At 51.2% G+C, this 15,410-nt stretch overlaps 1 protein-coding gene across 1 annotated transcript in view; it reads right to left on the bottom strand.

Moving 5' to 3' along the window:
- SNTB1 (syntrophin beta 1) overlaps positions 1–6,257 on the bottom strand; it is a 214,034-nt gene extending 207,777 nt beyond the window's left edge. Inside the window, exon 1 of the mRNA XM_006137515.4 lies at positions 5,225–6,257. Coding sequence (XP_006137577.2) covers positions 5,225–5,789 — 565 coding nt within the window. The 5' untranslated portion in view covers positions 5,790–6,257. The remainder of the gene's footprint in view (positions 1–5,224) is intronic.
- Between the last annotated feature and the right edge of the window lie 9,153 nt (positions 6,258–15,410).

The raw sequence follows: 15,410 nt of genomic DNA, 5'->3' as shown, positions 1-15,410 counted from the left end.
GATATTAGAAAACATTTCCTGTCAGAGTAGTTAAACACTGGAATAAATTGCCTCAGGAGATTGTGGACTCTCCATCATTGGAGAGCGTGTTAGACAAACATCTGTCAGGGATGATCTAGATGGTGCTTGGTCCTGCCATGAGTGCAGAGTACTGGATTTGATGATCTCTCAAGGTCTCCTCCAGTTCTGTTATTCTATTATTTTGATCTATCTGAAGTAGACTGCTGAATTATTTTGCTTTTTTCAAAAAATTAAGAAAATGGAAATTTATTATAGTAGCTGTTTTCCACATGTTCCTTCAGCTTACTTTTTAAATATATGTGAGGTCAGTATTTCCAACTCCTAGAAATGCTGTATATGAACACTGCTGGGGAAATATTATACAGCATTACAATAGAAAGCAACAATATGCTTTCACTCACACTGAGGAACAGCAAATTGCTCTTATATTACTATAATTCTAGTCTAATGGAGAATCACAAAAAACACTGAGTGGAACACATTACAAACAGTAGGAACCCCAGTGAAGATCCATTCTGTGCATAATGCTCTACTGCTCGCTCATCCTCATCATGTCCACCTCCATACCAGCATGTTATAAAGTGATAGGTTTCAGAGGCATATCCAAATCCATATGACATAAACACATACATTGGTTATCTTATTTTTACCTCAGCCCAAATGAATTAGCAAAAAGAAGCAATCCTGCCTGAAATCAGCATAGATTATGTTTTGTTTTTAACATTATTGTAGGACTCTAAAAAGGGAATCTGTACAATACAGTCTGTTTGGCCCATTCGTACTTAGCGAAAGTACCATGGTGTAGTGATCATTCTTATATGCTTTTTAATACTCTTGATTCAAAAAACTTTTCTTGCTCTGCTTGCATATAAGTACCTCTCACTTCACAGTCTTGGAGATCAATAGGATTTCTCTGGTGTCTACTGTAAGGGGACCTAATTTAACGGAAATGGAGGAAAATATAAATTATATACACACAGTTTTTTTAAGCAATAGCTATTACTATACTGGGGCAGCACTCCAGGCCTATAGCTAAACAGTTCATATTTTATATGGAGATATTCTAGTCTCCCATCTAAACAGCATCTAAGTGCAGTATTTAATCATACAATATATATATGGTCAAACATGAATGTGAGGATGACAATCCAAGCTCAGCTCCTGCGCAATCCACACTCCCTCTACTCACTGGCCTGTTCCCCCACTCTCCATCACGAGTTTCTTTTTGTACATCTAGTAAACAGGCTCAGAAGAAAACACAGCTTCCCCTCCACAGGGCAGGTCACAGCAGAGCTGTCCCTCTTCTCCCTGGCCGCATACCCTACAGCTCTACCCCATCCTTGGCTAGTCAGGAACAGCTCCCCTTCTTTTTCCAAGCTGTTTTAACCACTGGATGCGAGCACCTTCCACGTAAAGCTCAGGAAAACAGGATCCTCTCTGCCTCAATTACTTTGTTTTCAGATTTCTGTAACAGACTCTCATCCTCTGGGGATTGGGCAGAGGGGGACACAGCACATACTGACCAGTAGGTTACACAAATATCTATGTTAATCATACACTATAAATTGGCCTTGTTTGCTTTCCTGTTAGAAGAGTTAGAGATTGGGCATGTGCCAGAAATCCTGAGCAAGTTGCAGCACACAGTTCTGCTGCCCAAGCAGAAATATGCTGTGCTTTCCCTATACTGGTGCAGGTGACATCCCCTTCCACCGGCCCCGAAATGTTAGCTGATGCAGTTGGGGAGAAAGGGTTACAGCTAAGGCCCATCACGATTGCACCCCGCATTCCCTACATCCATGCAGGAGAGGAAGCAGGAGCCCGCCCCATATACGCAGCTCTCTCTCTCGTGTTAGTACCCATGATTCAGGTGGCAAGCTGGGGGAATAAGGAGGTACCTTCTATCTCCTTAAGCCCTTGTGTCGGCATGCAGGATGGGCCACAATTTGGCTCTCACTTAGCAAATGTACCATATAGCTGGTCAAGCATTTTTGCAGTGTCTCTGTGGAGGACATCTTACAAAATGAGAGTCCCACTACTGTGAAATGCTGGGTGCCCGCAAGCCTCACCCACTTCAAATTAGGAGCAGAAAGCACTCAGCACCTTTCATGATCAGGCCCTTAGAACGCCACTGCACTGAACTTGCCCCTGCAGATACTGTTGCCCAGCAGGGTTGAGTAAGTTCCATTATTTCCCCAACAGAAGCGTAACGTTTCAAGACACAAGAACTAATGTATTGGCACAGCAGCCAGCAATGTTCCTTTGCTCTGCCAATTGTTTTTAATGGGAGAGAATTCTGGGAGGATCATCTCTTGCATACCTGTGTGTTTTTCCTGCAGCGAGCTTGCTGTTTTTAATACAGAACTCTCTAGGAAGGTAAGGTAAATCACAGAGGGCATAATCCAGTTCCCACAAACAGCAACCCCTCCCCCCATGGACTGCACTAGCTAAGCAGGATCAGTCCAGCTGTGTCAGCCTTTTTCAAAACTAAAACCAAAAGTTTTCAAGCACCTTTGATTTTCCTTGCTTCAGTCATAAAAGGGATGTTTTATATGGTATCTTTAAAGAGTGATCTTCAAAGTGGGATACTAGCTCTGATAAAACTGTCCTAAGCTATCTGTTTGAACAAGTCCTTCGCTGATTCCTTGCTAACCTGAATAGTGGGTTCTGGGAGACACTGTGGGAGATTCTGATTTCAGCTGCTCCAGGGGACCTGGCCCAATGTAAGTATTTCAGCATCAGTCATCCTTTGGGGTGACATTAAAATGCATTGCTATTCTATTATAGAAATAAGGCATCTGCACTCACTTCAGGGGAGGAAAGAGCGAAAGGCAGCTGCTGCAATAAGGCTTTAAAAAGGAGAATGGAGCAGACTGAGTCCCTGGTCTTTGCTCCTATAGGGAACAACACTGACTTTTTATAAGTGTTGCACACCTGCATGTCCAGTTTTGTGTATAGGGGCTGCATAGGGGAAAATAGTTAAGAAAATTACACAGTATTTGCTATGTTAATCATTAGACAACACCAAAGGTCAAATTCTGTCCATAGGTAGGACCACACAGCTGTAATCTATCACTAAAGATGGAATTCGGCCACAGTAGTGTCTCCCTTTCTGCTCTCTGACCTAGTACACCTTTGTGATCTATTTCACTGCTGGGTAAAGAAAGGGGACAATTAGATAACACCCTGACAAACAGGAACCCAACAATTCAGAAATATTTAATTTCTTCTGGGTGACAAGGTCCCCTTGTTATAAGATGCAAAGTTGATCAGCTCCTCACTTTCACAGCCAGAGTAATCTGAAATGCCTTGTGTTTCACCCCACAGACGCTATAAGGTTTTAAACCAAGGATTCTCATCCCCTTTCCATATCGCAAGCCTATATTCAGGTATTTACAACTGATCCACAAATGCATCCCATAATTCTTAGCACTGGCTCCCACAGCTCCTCCAAGAAGTGTTACCATTTTTCAGTGACTCAAGAGAGGCAAATCAGAAACTGTGCTGTTGTTTAGTAGAACCAGAGGACGAACAGGCTGCAAATGACTGAACAAATCCATTTCAAACTAAGATAGGAGACATGGAATAGCAGCAGGTTCACCACCTCGCTCCACAAATGTTAATGACTCAAAGGTCAAGAACTGCTGGTTAAATGAACTTATGTACAAATAGGCACTTTATCAAACACACACATGCATACCAAGGGCATTTTCTGTTTAACACGCAATAGGCATATTTGTTTCTGCTGATCCTTTTCTCAGGTCTAGCAACTAAATTAACTCGCCTGGAAAAGACTCTTCAACTACCCTCCCCCCAAAAATCTTGAGATCAATGGAACTTTCTTTCCGGTCTTTAACTTATTCTCTCTTCTTTTTTGCTCTTTTTTCATACAGTCTGTGCCAAAACCCTCAAAGACTCGCTTCTTTTGCATTCCATTTTTAAGGTGGCTTCTAAAAGATCATCTCACCGCAGTCTGTGGTTTTTTCCCCTACAAACGTTTCAATGAGATATTTGCCAATTTCTATCACATCTGTTCCCCTTCTCTCCTGGGATGAACTAAGAAGGGTGTGTATGTGTAAATTTCAGTCATTTCAAATCACAGAGTTGCCATAGCCCTATGTGATGTGATCTGCTTGTTTCTCTTGCCTTTTTGCAGAGCAAAAGTAATAGTCAAACTCTCTCTCTGCCTTCTGGATTTGAAGTCTGCTTTTTTTGTGCCTTTGTTAGTCAAACACAACATGACAAACACTGTCTTGGATTATCGGAGCTGTTTAGGAAGGGTTTGCTAACTATGTCTCTTTGCAGAAAGGGCTGCAAAGCCCCAGGCTGGAGATCCTGCAGATAATTGTCACTTAACACACTACCAAATGTCAAAATGTGGACGATCTCAGTAGTTCAGGCAGTTCTGTCACTTTTTTTCCCTCCCCCTTGACAAGAGTTTAAAATCTCTCAACCTTGTGCCCAGGGAAGTGCAGGTAGTTTCTTTATGTCCCGTTCAGGTTTGCATTGTACTGTAGTTTGTGACCTGGCTTTCCTCTTCCTCCCTTTTTTTATTTTTTTTAACATACACATAGTGAAACTTGCAAAGCCCTTAGCTTGGCGCTGGGGTTCCCGGAGTTTCTTTAGTCAAATTAACCCCTAGCTTTCCCTAGCCATAGGCGGGGATCTCTCCGCTAACCTACCATCCGATCTGTTTGGGGAAGCTGTCCCCTCTCACAAGCTCCGAGTTGAGCAGGACGCCTAAGGATCTTAGCGCTGCTTGTAAAACCAAATTAACTCTTTACTTCCAAGTCACAGACACGCACAGCCCTGGCGTTTGTGATCTGGGCACTCTAGGGAGGATATACTCCCTCTGCCCCCTCAATAAACACGCCAGAGAACAGGTAGCAAGAAGGCCCAACTTTGCAGGGGTGAAAACCCCTTACCTACTGCTGTCCCATGGACAGCAGGATCCACCCTGCCCTGCCAGCGTCTCAAAGCTCATGATACTCTCTCGATATATTTGTTAGTCTCTCAGGTGCTACAGGATCACTTGTTTTTTAAAGTTGCAGACTCACAAAACTACCCCCTGAGAGTTTTTAACAGGGGCAGGGGAGTGGTTGGGACACACAGGAGTCCTGTGTCTTTCCCCCTGCTCATCACCCACTGCCCAGTGTGCAAGGCCTGGGGCAGAGGGACAGCCGCCGGGCTCCTTTTAACCCCTTACCTTCCAGCAGCACCTCCTTGCCCGCCCGCTTGAGCGCCTGCACCGCCTCGTCGTGGGTGGCGTCCCGCAGGTCCGTCCCGTTCACGGCCAGGATGGCATCTCCCACGTAGAGGGCCTGGGTCTGGTCGGCCGCCAGCCCCTTGAAGATCTTGCTGATGAGGATGGGCATCTTGTTCTCCTTGCCCCCCTTGATGCTGATGCCCAGCCCGCCCAGCTCCTGCTTCAGCACCTTCACGCACCGCTTCTTGTTGGAGATGGCGTCGGGCACTTGCTCGGGGAGCTCGGTGAAGGCGGTGCGCACCCCGGGGCCACCCCCCGCCTTGGGGCTGCCGCCGCCGCCGGGCGGCTCGGGGCTGGCGGCGGCCGCCCCCCGGCAGGGCACCCCGTTGCCGCTGGCCCCGACGCCGTTGTGGGCTGCGCCGTCGGCGCGCTCCTCGCAGCTCAGCACCAGCGCATCCTCGCCCAAGTTGGCCAGGACTTTGTGCCAGCGGTCCCGCACCAGGACTTCCAGCCAGCCGCTCCGCTGCTGCGCCCGGCCGCCGGCCGCCGCTGCCGCTCCCGCCATCTTTGGAGCATTCTTAGCGCACCATGTGATTGCACCGCCCGGCCGCCAGCCCGCCAGCCGCGCACAGGACAGGGCTGCGCCCCGGGAGCGCCCCGAGCGCCGCCAGCCGCGCCCGCCGGCCGGGGGCGGAGCAAAGCCCGCGGCTCGCCCAGCGCCCGGCCAGGCGGCTGCCTCGCAGGCGCCACCTCCGCTCACCTGCTGCGGGGCGGCACGTGGAGGGGGGGGGCCCTGGCAGCGCAGCCCCGGGCGCGCCCCAAGCCGGGCAGGGCGCTCGCCCACCTGCTGCCCGGCCCGTCAGCGCCCGCTGCTCCCCCCTCCCGGCCCCGAGGAGAGAAACGCGCACAGCAGGGAGCGCCTGGGGGGCAGCTCGTCCGCTCCGCACCCCAGCGAACCCTGGCCTCCTCGCCCCGCGGCAGCACGCGCAGACGCGTCTCTTCCCTGACCCAGCGCTAGCTCCGGTCTGCCCAGCGGCGCGCTCAGCCCCATTCTCCCAGCGAGTTACTTTCCATGTCTTCCTGGGGGCAGTCTCCCCACTCACCGCCCCAGGTCTGGGAAGCCCCTTCCCCTCTTCCCGTCTCTCCACTTTGCCTCGCTTTCCCTTTGCATTCACTCCAGCTGAGCCAGTGTTACTAACCACTAACAGAGCATAGCCTGGGACAGAACATGAACATAATGGTCGCACTGGGTCAGACCAGATCTGGGGTCATTTGGCGCCGTAGCTCGTCTGTTGGTAGCAAATTTTGCAAGATGCTAAAGAGGAAATGTGCAGAACAGGGTAATTATGGAGTCATCTATCCCCTCTTATCCAGTCCCGGCTTCTGGCAGCAGAGGGACACCCAGAGCATGGGGTTGCATCTGCTGTCGATGGAGCTGTCCTTCATGGATTTATTTAATACGTTTCTTAATGCATTTATACTCTGAGCTTTTGCAGCATCCCCCTGGCAACAAGTTCCACAGAGTGACTTTATATTGTGTGAAGAACAACTTTCTTTTGTCTGTTTTAAACTTGTTGTCTGTTAAATTCATTGTGTGACTATTGGTTCTTGAATGAAGGAATCAACAGCGCTGCCTTATTTACTTTCTCCACACCATTCACAATTTTCTCCCTCAATCCTATATCCATGTAATTGTCTCTTTTCAAAGCTGAACCATCCCTGTCTTTTTACTCTCTCATCATAGGGAAGTTGCTTCATTCCCCTAATCATGTTTGTTGCCTCTCTGTACTTTTCCAATTCTATCTTTTTTTAAACAGCATTCCAGGTGTGGGAATACCAGGTATTTATACAGTGGTATCATATATTTTCTTATTATCTATACCTTTCCTGATGGTTCCTAATATTTGCTAGGTTTTTTTGGGGGGGGGGGGAGTGTTTACTTCGGCTGCATACCGAGTGGAGGTTTTCAGAGAACTATCCACAGAGACTCCAATATCTCTTTCTTGAGTGGTAACAGCAATACACAATTCACACCTCCTGATACTGGGAAAGGGACAATATAAAGGGGGGGGAACAAGACACAGCTACTTCTTTTACCATCTGATTATATGTGGTAGGTACTGAAGGCAGGGAAAGGTGGAGCCTCCCCAAATAGCCTTGTGAGGCCCTGGACATGTTCTGCACCCAGGCCCCTTGTCACTTCTCACTGCTGTGGGGAGAGCTGGATTACCCAATAGTCAGACAAAGCACTTGTTTAGGCACCAGCAAAGCAGGGGCACCAAAAAAAATGAGATTTTTTTTTAAAGTTGATATTTCAAAAAAAGCATCGAAGTAGTCCTCATGGGAAAAATCAGAACTCCACAGAACGCTCTTTTTCTCAGCTGAAAAGAATAAAAAACCCTCAGAGAACAACAATGTGTCAGGACAGACTTGATTCACTTTCCCTATTGTGTATGGAAGTGGACATTTTAATTTCAACATACATGTAAGTTTTGTGTCATTTCAAAAAATAAAATTTTATTGTACGGTATAGTATTGTATTTCTTTTGAATTACATATGGGGAGGCACCATAATCTTTTCAGTGCTTAGGGTCTCTAAAGGTCTTAATCCAGCCCTAGCTGTGGGGAACTTTTCCCCCTATGGCTGGGGGCCCAGGTTGGGATTAATGAAGGCTGGCCTGTGCACTGGACTGGGGAAAGCCTCGCACCACCTGCCCACTTGGCATGTTGGGGGGTGGAGCATGCTCCCACTATCCAACACTTAAGAGCATGGCCTTCTACTCACCTGCCTGGTGCTCTGGGGTTGGAGTGGGGAGCTACACTGGCAACCCATTTCACTGGGTGTGAGGGACAGTGGCCCAGGTCTTGGGGGGGGGCTGCCAGCATTGGGAGGGGGGCTGCTAGGCTTCAGAAAGAAGGTGTGGGACCTTGGGCAGAACAGGCAGGGGCAAGTCTCCCTGAGCCTGGGGTTCACCTGCCACCCATGCAGATGATGGTGGCCACCTCTGTGCAGCATGGATGTTGCCAGAAAGCGTGGCTGAGGAGTCAGCAGCAGTCGCCTCATCGACACCCTCCCACACCCTGTTGCCTTCCATGGACAGGAAACGAGCCCCAAGGGAGGCAACAGAATTCAGGGCTTCAGTTTCGTGCACACCAAAGCTTGAGACTTCGGCCCAATAGGCAGTGCTGGGAGCTGGGGCTTTTGCCCTGTCAGAGGTGCTGAGGCTCAGGACTGTAGCCCCACAGGGCACGCTGGGACCCAGGGCTTCAGCCCAACGGGTTTGAAAATATTTATCAGAGTTCTGCTCTGGACACCAGTTGCATTTAAATCCAAACTATTTGAGGTGGGAGAGTCCAGAGACCAGGCTCCAGACCAATCCCCAAAGTTTACACAGCAGCAAAACAGCCCTGATATGGGCCAGCTGCAGATTTTTTCTTTTCTGTGTAGACAGACTCCTAGCGAGCCACAGCCTCTCCCCCAAAGAGCTTTCAGTCTAGCATTACAAGACATAATAAGGGGTTGAAACAACTACTAGGGAAGTAGATGGAGCAATGTTGGTTAGGACAGGATAGCTGAAATGCAAGCTTATTTTTTCATAGACTAAGCTGTATAGACACAAGAAAGCGGCACAATAGAAATGCTTTTTAAGGGATGAGGAAATTGAAATACAGTTGCACTAATGTACAGGGCAGTGAAACGTCACTTATTGCAAATTAGAAGGAATGTTCCCAACTGTTACTCTGCATGACAAGGTGCACATAGGAAGTGTTTCCTGTCAGAGAATCTCTGCTCTGAATCCCTGTATCTGCTGAAGAAGCACAGTACGACATGTCTACACAGCACGGCAAAAATCGAATTGAGATATGCAACTTCAGCTACATCAATTGCATAGCTGAAGTCAATATAGCTTAATTCAGCTTTTGGTGCTGTATACACAGCAGGAAGTCGAAGCAAGAACACACTTCTTTCGACTTCCGTACTCCTTGTAAAATGAGGGTTACAGGAATCAGAGTAAGAAGGCCTCCAGCTTGACATTATTCCAAAATAATGGTGCTGTGTAGATGTGCCTGTAGAGTCCTAAGCCAGTGGCTTTCAACTGGCCTGGGCCTAGAGTGCACAGTAGCTTGTGAGACAGAACCAGTTATGCCTGTCTGCCCCTTACAGCATGAGTCTGTTATTTCATGTTTAGCTTCCAGTTCAAAAACTTGCCAACTGTGCAAGCTTCTGCTCTTGGCCCTGTGGCTTTTGAGTCATTAGGGTGCACTCATGACAATTACAAGCTTTCTTTGCAGCCATGAGAGCTGGAAACTTAACTTTTTAGCTGAAATTCTCCAGCAATCATTTTATGATGCCCCTGCTCATGCTTTATGAGAATTGACTTGTGAGTATAAATATGCATACCTCGAAAATGCTTAAGGCAAAATACCTCATGTAACCTAATAATTTTCATGTTACAATCTGCTGAATGTATATATCCTATTGTGGTGCATGTATCATTCTTGTGTGTGACGTTAAAAATACAAAGTGTGGATCTGTTTATAGTTCTAAATGTGTTAAAGGCAGCCATCACTGATACTCTGGAAACCTAATGATTCAGTAATCAACTTCATAACCTGTGAATAGCCTTGTTTGGCCTGTAAGCCCAAACGATGATTGGTCCTAGAAAAACATGTGACCATACCACCTGGTACTGAAATACATTTTGAACCTGGTATTTTTCCATGGGAATGGAGAATGCCAAAAAAGGGTTCCCATCCTGGGGGAAAGTCTTCTTTAAGCAATGGGAAGCAATCAGCTTTTGTCTTCAGCTGGCTTTTGAAACTGAAACTATATAATTCCCCAAAGTGGTGAACACTGATAGATATGCTAAGCACTCTTCTTTTGGGCTTCATGGAAGGAGCAACTAACTCCATTTATGCAGCGAGAGAGCTGAAAACTATAGAAGGCACTGTCCAAAGCAATGGGCCATAGGGCAAACCCATAGGAGAAGCTGACTGTGGGCTGAGGCTAAGATTTGGTCTATACTACAGAGTAAGTGAATATTGACTTAACTATGCAAGTGTCTACTCTTAAATTTTCCTCCCACTGATGTAACTGCCCTGTAATGCTGACTCAATAATTCCACCTCCAGGAGCAGTGTAGATGTAAGGTTGATATAATTAGGTCAACGTAGTGTCATTTAGATGCTGCATTGCTTACATCAATTATTTTTGGCTTGCAGGAAATGTCCCACAATGCCCTACCCTGCCAGGACAATCAATATATGCCTTCCTGGTGAGGACGCACATTGCCGATCAGAGCTGGATTAAAAGGGGGGGCTAGCCGGGCAGCTGCCCAGGGCGCCAACCTATAGGGGGCGCCTGATTGCAGTTGTAAGGGGCGCTGCGTGCCCATGGTCAGGGCCACACATGCGCCACGTGCCCGCTGCCCGGGGCGCAAGAATGGCTCGGGCCGGCACTGTTGCTGATACAGAAGCAAAGTAAAGATATGCACAAGCGATGTACCTTGGTGGCTGTATGCTGATGTAAATTAGGCCAGCTTAATTTTGTAGTGTAGCCATGGTTTAAGGGATCATTAGGCAAAATATATGTATGTGTGTGAGACAAGGTCAGGCTAGAGGACTAGATTAGATGGGGCACAGGTGGCTTTAAAAAGCACAAAACCCTCTCCTAACTTCAGGGCAGCTAGAAACAGCTCACTTCTTGGAGTTCCGGTGTAGTGATAACGGCCCAGGCAGGGCTGCTATAAATAAATTAAGGGATAGCTGATTTCACTTAAGGTTGCCATGAGGCCTTGTTTTAAAAAGCCTTCCCTCTCCCCCCCAGAGGGAGAGAGTGGAAGAGGCGTTTGGAGGAGGTGAGCGCTGATAAGGAAAGAGACTAGCTGGTAAAGAGAACATCAACACTGCTAGACTAGGTGGGGAAGGTAAGGGACTCTGACAGGGTATGTCTACACTACAAAGTTAATTCGAACTAACAGACGTTAGTTCAAATTAACTTTGATAGGCGCTACACTAGCGCTCCGCTAGTTCGAACTTAATTCGAACTAGCGGAGCGCTTAGTTCGAACTAGGAAAACCTCATTTTACGAGGATTAAGCCTAGTTCGAACTAGCTAGTTCGAATTAAGGGGTGTGTAGCCCCTTAATTCGAACCAGTGGGAGGCTAGCCCTCCCCAGGTTTCCCTGGTGGCCACTCTGGCCAACACCAGGGAAACTCTATGCCCCCCTCACGGCCCCGGAGCCCTTAAAGGGCCACGGGCTGGCTACACAGTTTGTGCCAGTTGCAAGGCTGCCAGCACCCAGCCAGCAGACCCTGCACCTGGCACGCCATGAGCCAGCCACCCGATGCCGCCCAGCCCTCCCCCTCTTCCCGGGACCAGCCTGGCGGCTCCCAGGAGCCTGCCCAGGGCCGCAAGAGGCAGGCGCCCGCTTGGTCTAGTGCGGAGATCGTGGACCTCATCAAGGTTTGGGGGGAAGCCTCCAATGACCACGATCTCAGCACTAGCCACAGGAACGTGGCTGTCTACGGCCGCATGGCTGACAGCCTGGCCGCCAGAGGCCACCAGCGGACCCGGGAGCAGGTCCGCTGCAAAATAAAGGCTCTGCGGCAGTCCTACTCCCGGGCCTGCCTGCCAGGGGCTGACCCAGAGGCCTGCCCCCACTTTCACGTCCTGGACCGCATCCTGGGGGCTCATGCCGTCCATGCCCCCCGGGTGGTCATTGACCCCGGGGCAGAGGGACCGGTCCTGGACACTGAGGAGGAGGAGCGGGAGGACGCCGCGAGCCAGGAGCCTGCCAGGAGCCTGCCCAGGACCCCTGAGGAACGCCACAGACAACATCTCCTGTGTCGTCCAAGGCCGGGGAGGCCTCCACCTGTGAGTACCATCATGCTCCCCTTATGTGTACAGGAGGGTGGGGGGTAGAGGGAGCCCAGGGACCGTGCGCCTGGGCCTTGCCCACCATGGAGCAGCAGCTGGGTGTCATGCAGGGGCCTTGGCCTTGCAGAGGGGGGCTGGGTTTCACCCACCTTGTCCCCAGGGAGAACTGACCACTGCTCTTGTTTCACCACAGCCGCAGCACCTGGGACTGCAGGGTGCACCACCCCGCCTGCAACAGCCACCCGCGCCCGGGCCAGCAGGCGTGCCAGAAACCAGGAGGACTACCAGCGGCGGCACCTCCAGTTCATGGAGCAGCTGCTCCGCAACCAGGAGCACTGGGTCCGGGAGGACCTTCGGCTGCGCCAGCGGACTGTGGATGCGTTGGAGGAGCAGGGCCGTGGCCTCAGAGGCCACTTCCAGACCCTGGTGGACCAGTTCCTGCCTCCTCCTGCTCTGGCTCCTGCGGCTGCCCCAGCTCTCGCTCCTCCTCCCACCCCTGCTGCCCCTGCTCCCTCTCCCATTTCCACAACAACCCCCATCCCTCCTGCCCCACCCTCCACACCTGCTCCCCCCCAAGGCCCCCGCACCCGCGGTGTTGCAAGATGGGAGAGGCAGCCGGACCCCCAAGCCTGAGCTTTCTCTTCCCTTCCTCCCCTTCCACCCCCTTCCAGCTCCCCCTCCCAGGTTTCCCCCTCTCCTCTCCCACCCTCACTCCTCCCTCCCCCCACCCCAGTTATGTAAAATAAAGAGAGGTTTTTTTTTGCCAAAACAGGTGTCTTTATTTGACATTAGGAAGGGAGGTTAGGGAGGGGAAAGGGGAAGGGGGGGAGGGTGGAAGAAGGCCCCAGTGGGGCATGCAGGGAGGGTTCAGTCCTCCTCCTCCACCTGGAAGCTCTCCCGCAGGGCTTCCCGGATCCGGACGGCCCCCCGCTAGGCTTCCCGGACGGCGGTGGTGCGGGGCTGAGTGTACTGGCCAGCCATGCGGTCAGCCTCAGCCATCCAGGCTGGCAGGAAAGCCTCTCCCTCCCTCTCACTCGGCGAGGTCGAGGCGGGTGAGGAGGCACCTAAATCGGGCTTTCAGTCGCCCGAAGGCCCCCTCGATGATGCGAGACCTGGTGAGCCTTGCATTGAAGGCCTGGCGGGAGGGGTTGAGGTGCCCCGTGTAGGGCTTCATGAGCCAGGGCTGTAGGGGATAGGCCGCATCCCCCACCAGGCAGACGGGCATGTCCACGTCCCCGACTCTGATGTGGCGGTCGGGGAAGAAGGTCCCGGCGTGCAGCCTCTGGCACACGGAGGAGTTCCGGTACACCCTGGCGTCGTGTGCCTTGCTGGACCAGCCCACAGTAATGTCCGTGAACTCTCCCCGGTGGTCACACACGGCCTGCAGGAGGACGGAGAAGTACCCCTTGCGGTTCACATACTGGGAGGCCTGGTGTTCTGGGGCACGGATGGGGATGTGTGTCCCGTCGATGGCCCCCCCGCAGTTGGGGAAGCCGAGGGCGCCGAACCCCTGGATGACGGCGTCCGGGTCGGCGAGGTGGACCACCCTGCGGACCAGCACCCGGTTGATGGCCTTGACCACCTGCGGAGAGACACAGCAAAGCGCGAATCAGTGGGGCGCCCGGGTGGCTGGAAGTGCTCATGCCCTGGCAGTGCCCCGCGCCCCACTCCCGGGAGCAACCCCCCCGGGCGGCGTGTAGTACGGCCGGGAGAGACTGGCCCCTCCAGTGCGGGGTACTTTTGCCTCCTCCTTCCCCCACCCCCCCGTTTTCCCTGGGGCAGCCCATCTCCTCCTTGCAGTCCCCTTCGCCCCCGGCCCAGTGGCCAGCGAGTGCTGTACCTGCATGAGCACCGCTCCGACGGTGGATCTCCCCATGCCTAACTGGTTCCCGACGGATTGGTAGCTGTCTGGCGTGGAGAGCTTCCAGAGGGTGATGTCCACAGGCTTCTGGAGGGGGATGGTGGGCCTCATGCGAGTGTCCCTTCTGCGCAGAGCAGGGTCGAGCCACTCGCAGAGCTCCAGGAAGGTGTCCCTCTTCATCCTGAAGTTCTGGGTCCACTGTTGGTCTCCCCAGCGCTCCAGGATGATGCGGTCCCACCAGTCGCTGCTGGTGTCCAGACGCCAGATGCAGTGGGGCATGCCAGTGCCCGGGCGCCGCCGCAGCTGCGCCATGGCCCCCAGGGTGGCCAGGCGGAAAGGCAGGGGGCTGATGTGCACCAGGTGGAACCAGGCAGCCTCCAGCCATTGCTGGCAGGCTTGCAGCAGCAAGTCCATAAACTGCACCAGAAAGTGCAGGGCGAGCTCTGGCTCCATGTTGCCACCTGCGGCAGCGTCCCCGAAGGGAAGCACCGACACAGACAGGTACAGAGAAAAACCCTTTGCTGTCCCTCGGCGAGGTAGGCAAGCAAGCGGAAAAGCTGAGAACTGGCTGTCCAGGGGGGTCCCTTTAAGCACGAGCTTCAGATAGCCTCAGACAGCAGCCACACAAAGCAACTACTGACCTGATGCCCTGCCAGAACCGGTTTCAGCCGCCCTTAAATGAGCCCCTGCGTCCAATCAGTGTGGACGCGCTAGTTTGAATTAGCAAAACGCTAATTCAAACTAGTTTTTAGTTCTAGATGCGCTAGTTCGAATTATCTTAGTTCGAATTAACTAATTCGAACTAAGTTAGTTCGAATTAGCGCTGTAGTGTAGACATACCCGCAGGAAGTTTTTGGGCTCAGCTCCCCAAGTGGCCTGAGAGCTGAGCTGTTGACTAAGGAGGACTGGTTACTCAGTCCAGGCTGACCAGGGCATCTGCCCCAGTGCCCGTTTAGCCAAGAGACAGAAGCCCAAAATACTGGAAAGGGCAAGTGAGACTGTGGGGTTGTGGACAGAACAGGGGTCAGGGACCTAGGAGTAGGTCTGATTTTGCCACAGTGTTTATGCCAGGAGCAGTAAACCAAGGAAAAGGAAGAAGACAAGGAGAGAAGCACTCATGACTATGGTCCTGAGAGGTAGTAGGGAGGGTTTGTTGGGCACAGGACTGATTAGAGGGAATAGGGATCCAGGAAATTGCCAGCTGCTGTTTGTTCCTACCATAGTCAGGGAACTAGAACTTTCAGTATGTTGTTTGTAAATCAATAGGATTGCACCACAGAATGTATCTGAGTCCACCATTAATTTCTCATAATGGAAACAAGGGGTCAAATATTGCCAAACCATTGGAACCATATTGGCTGTAATGTAATGAATGACATTCACTGCCTCAGAGCTTTCCATCTCCCATACGAATGGTGCTAAAAAGCCACCAAATGTAATGGTGAGG

The sequence above is a fragment of the Pelodiscus sinensis genome, chromosome 2 (assembly GCF_049634645.1).
Source record: "Pelodiscus sinensis isolate JC-2024 chromosome 2, ASM4963464v1, whole genome shotgun sequence".
In the NCBI taxonomy this organism is placed as follows: Eukaryota; Metazoa; Chordata; order Testudines; family Trionychidae; genus Pelodiscus; species Pelodiscus sinensis.
This window is presented reverse-complemented; position numbering and strand designations above follow the sequence as displayed.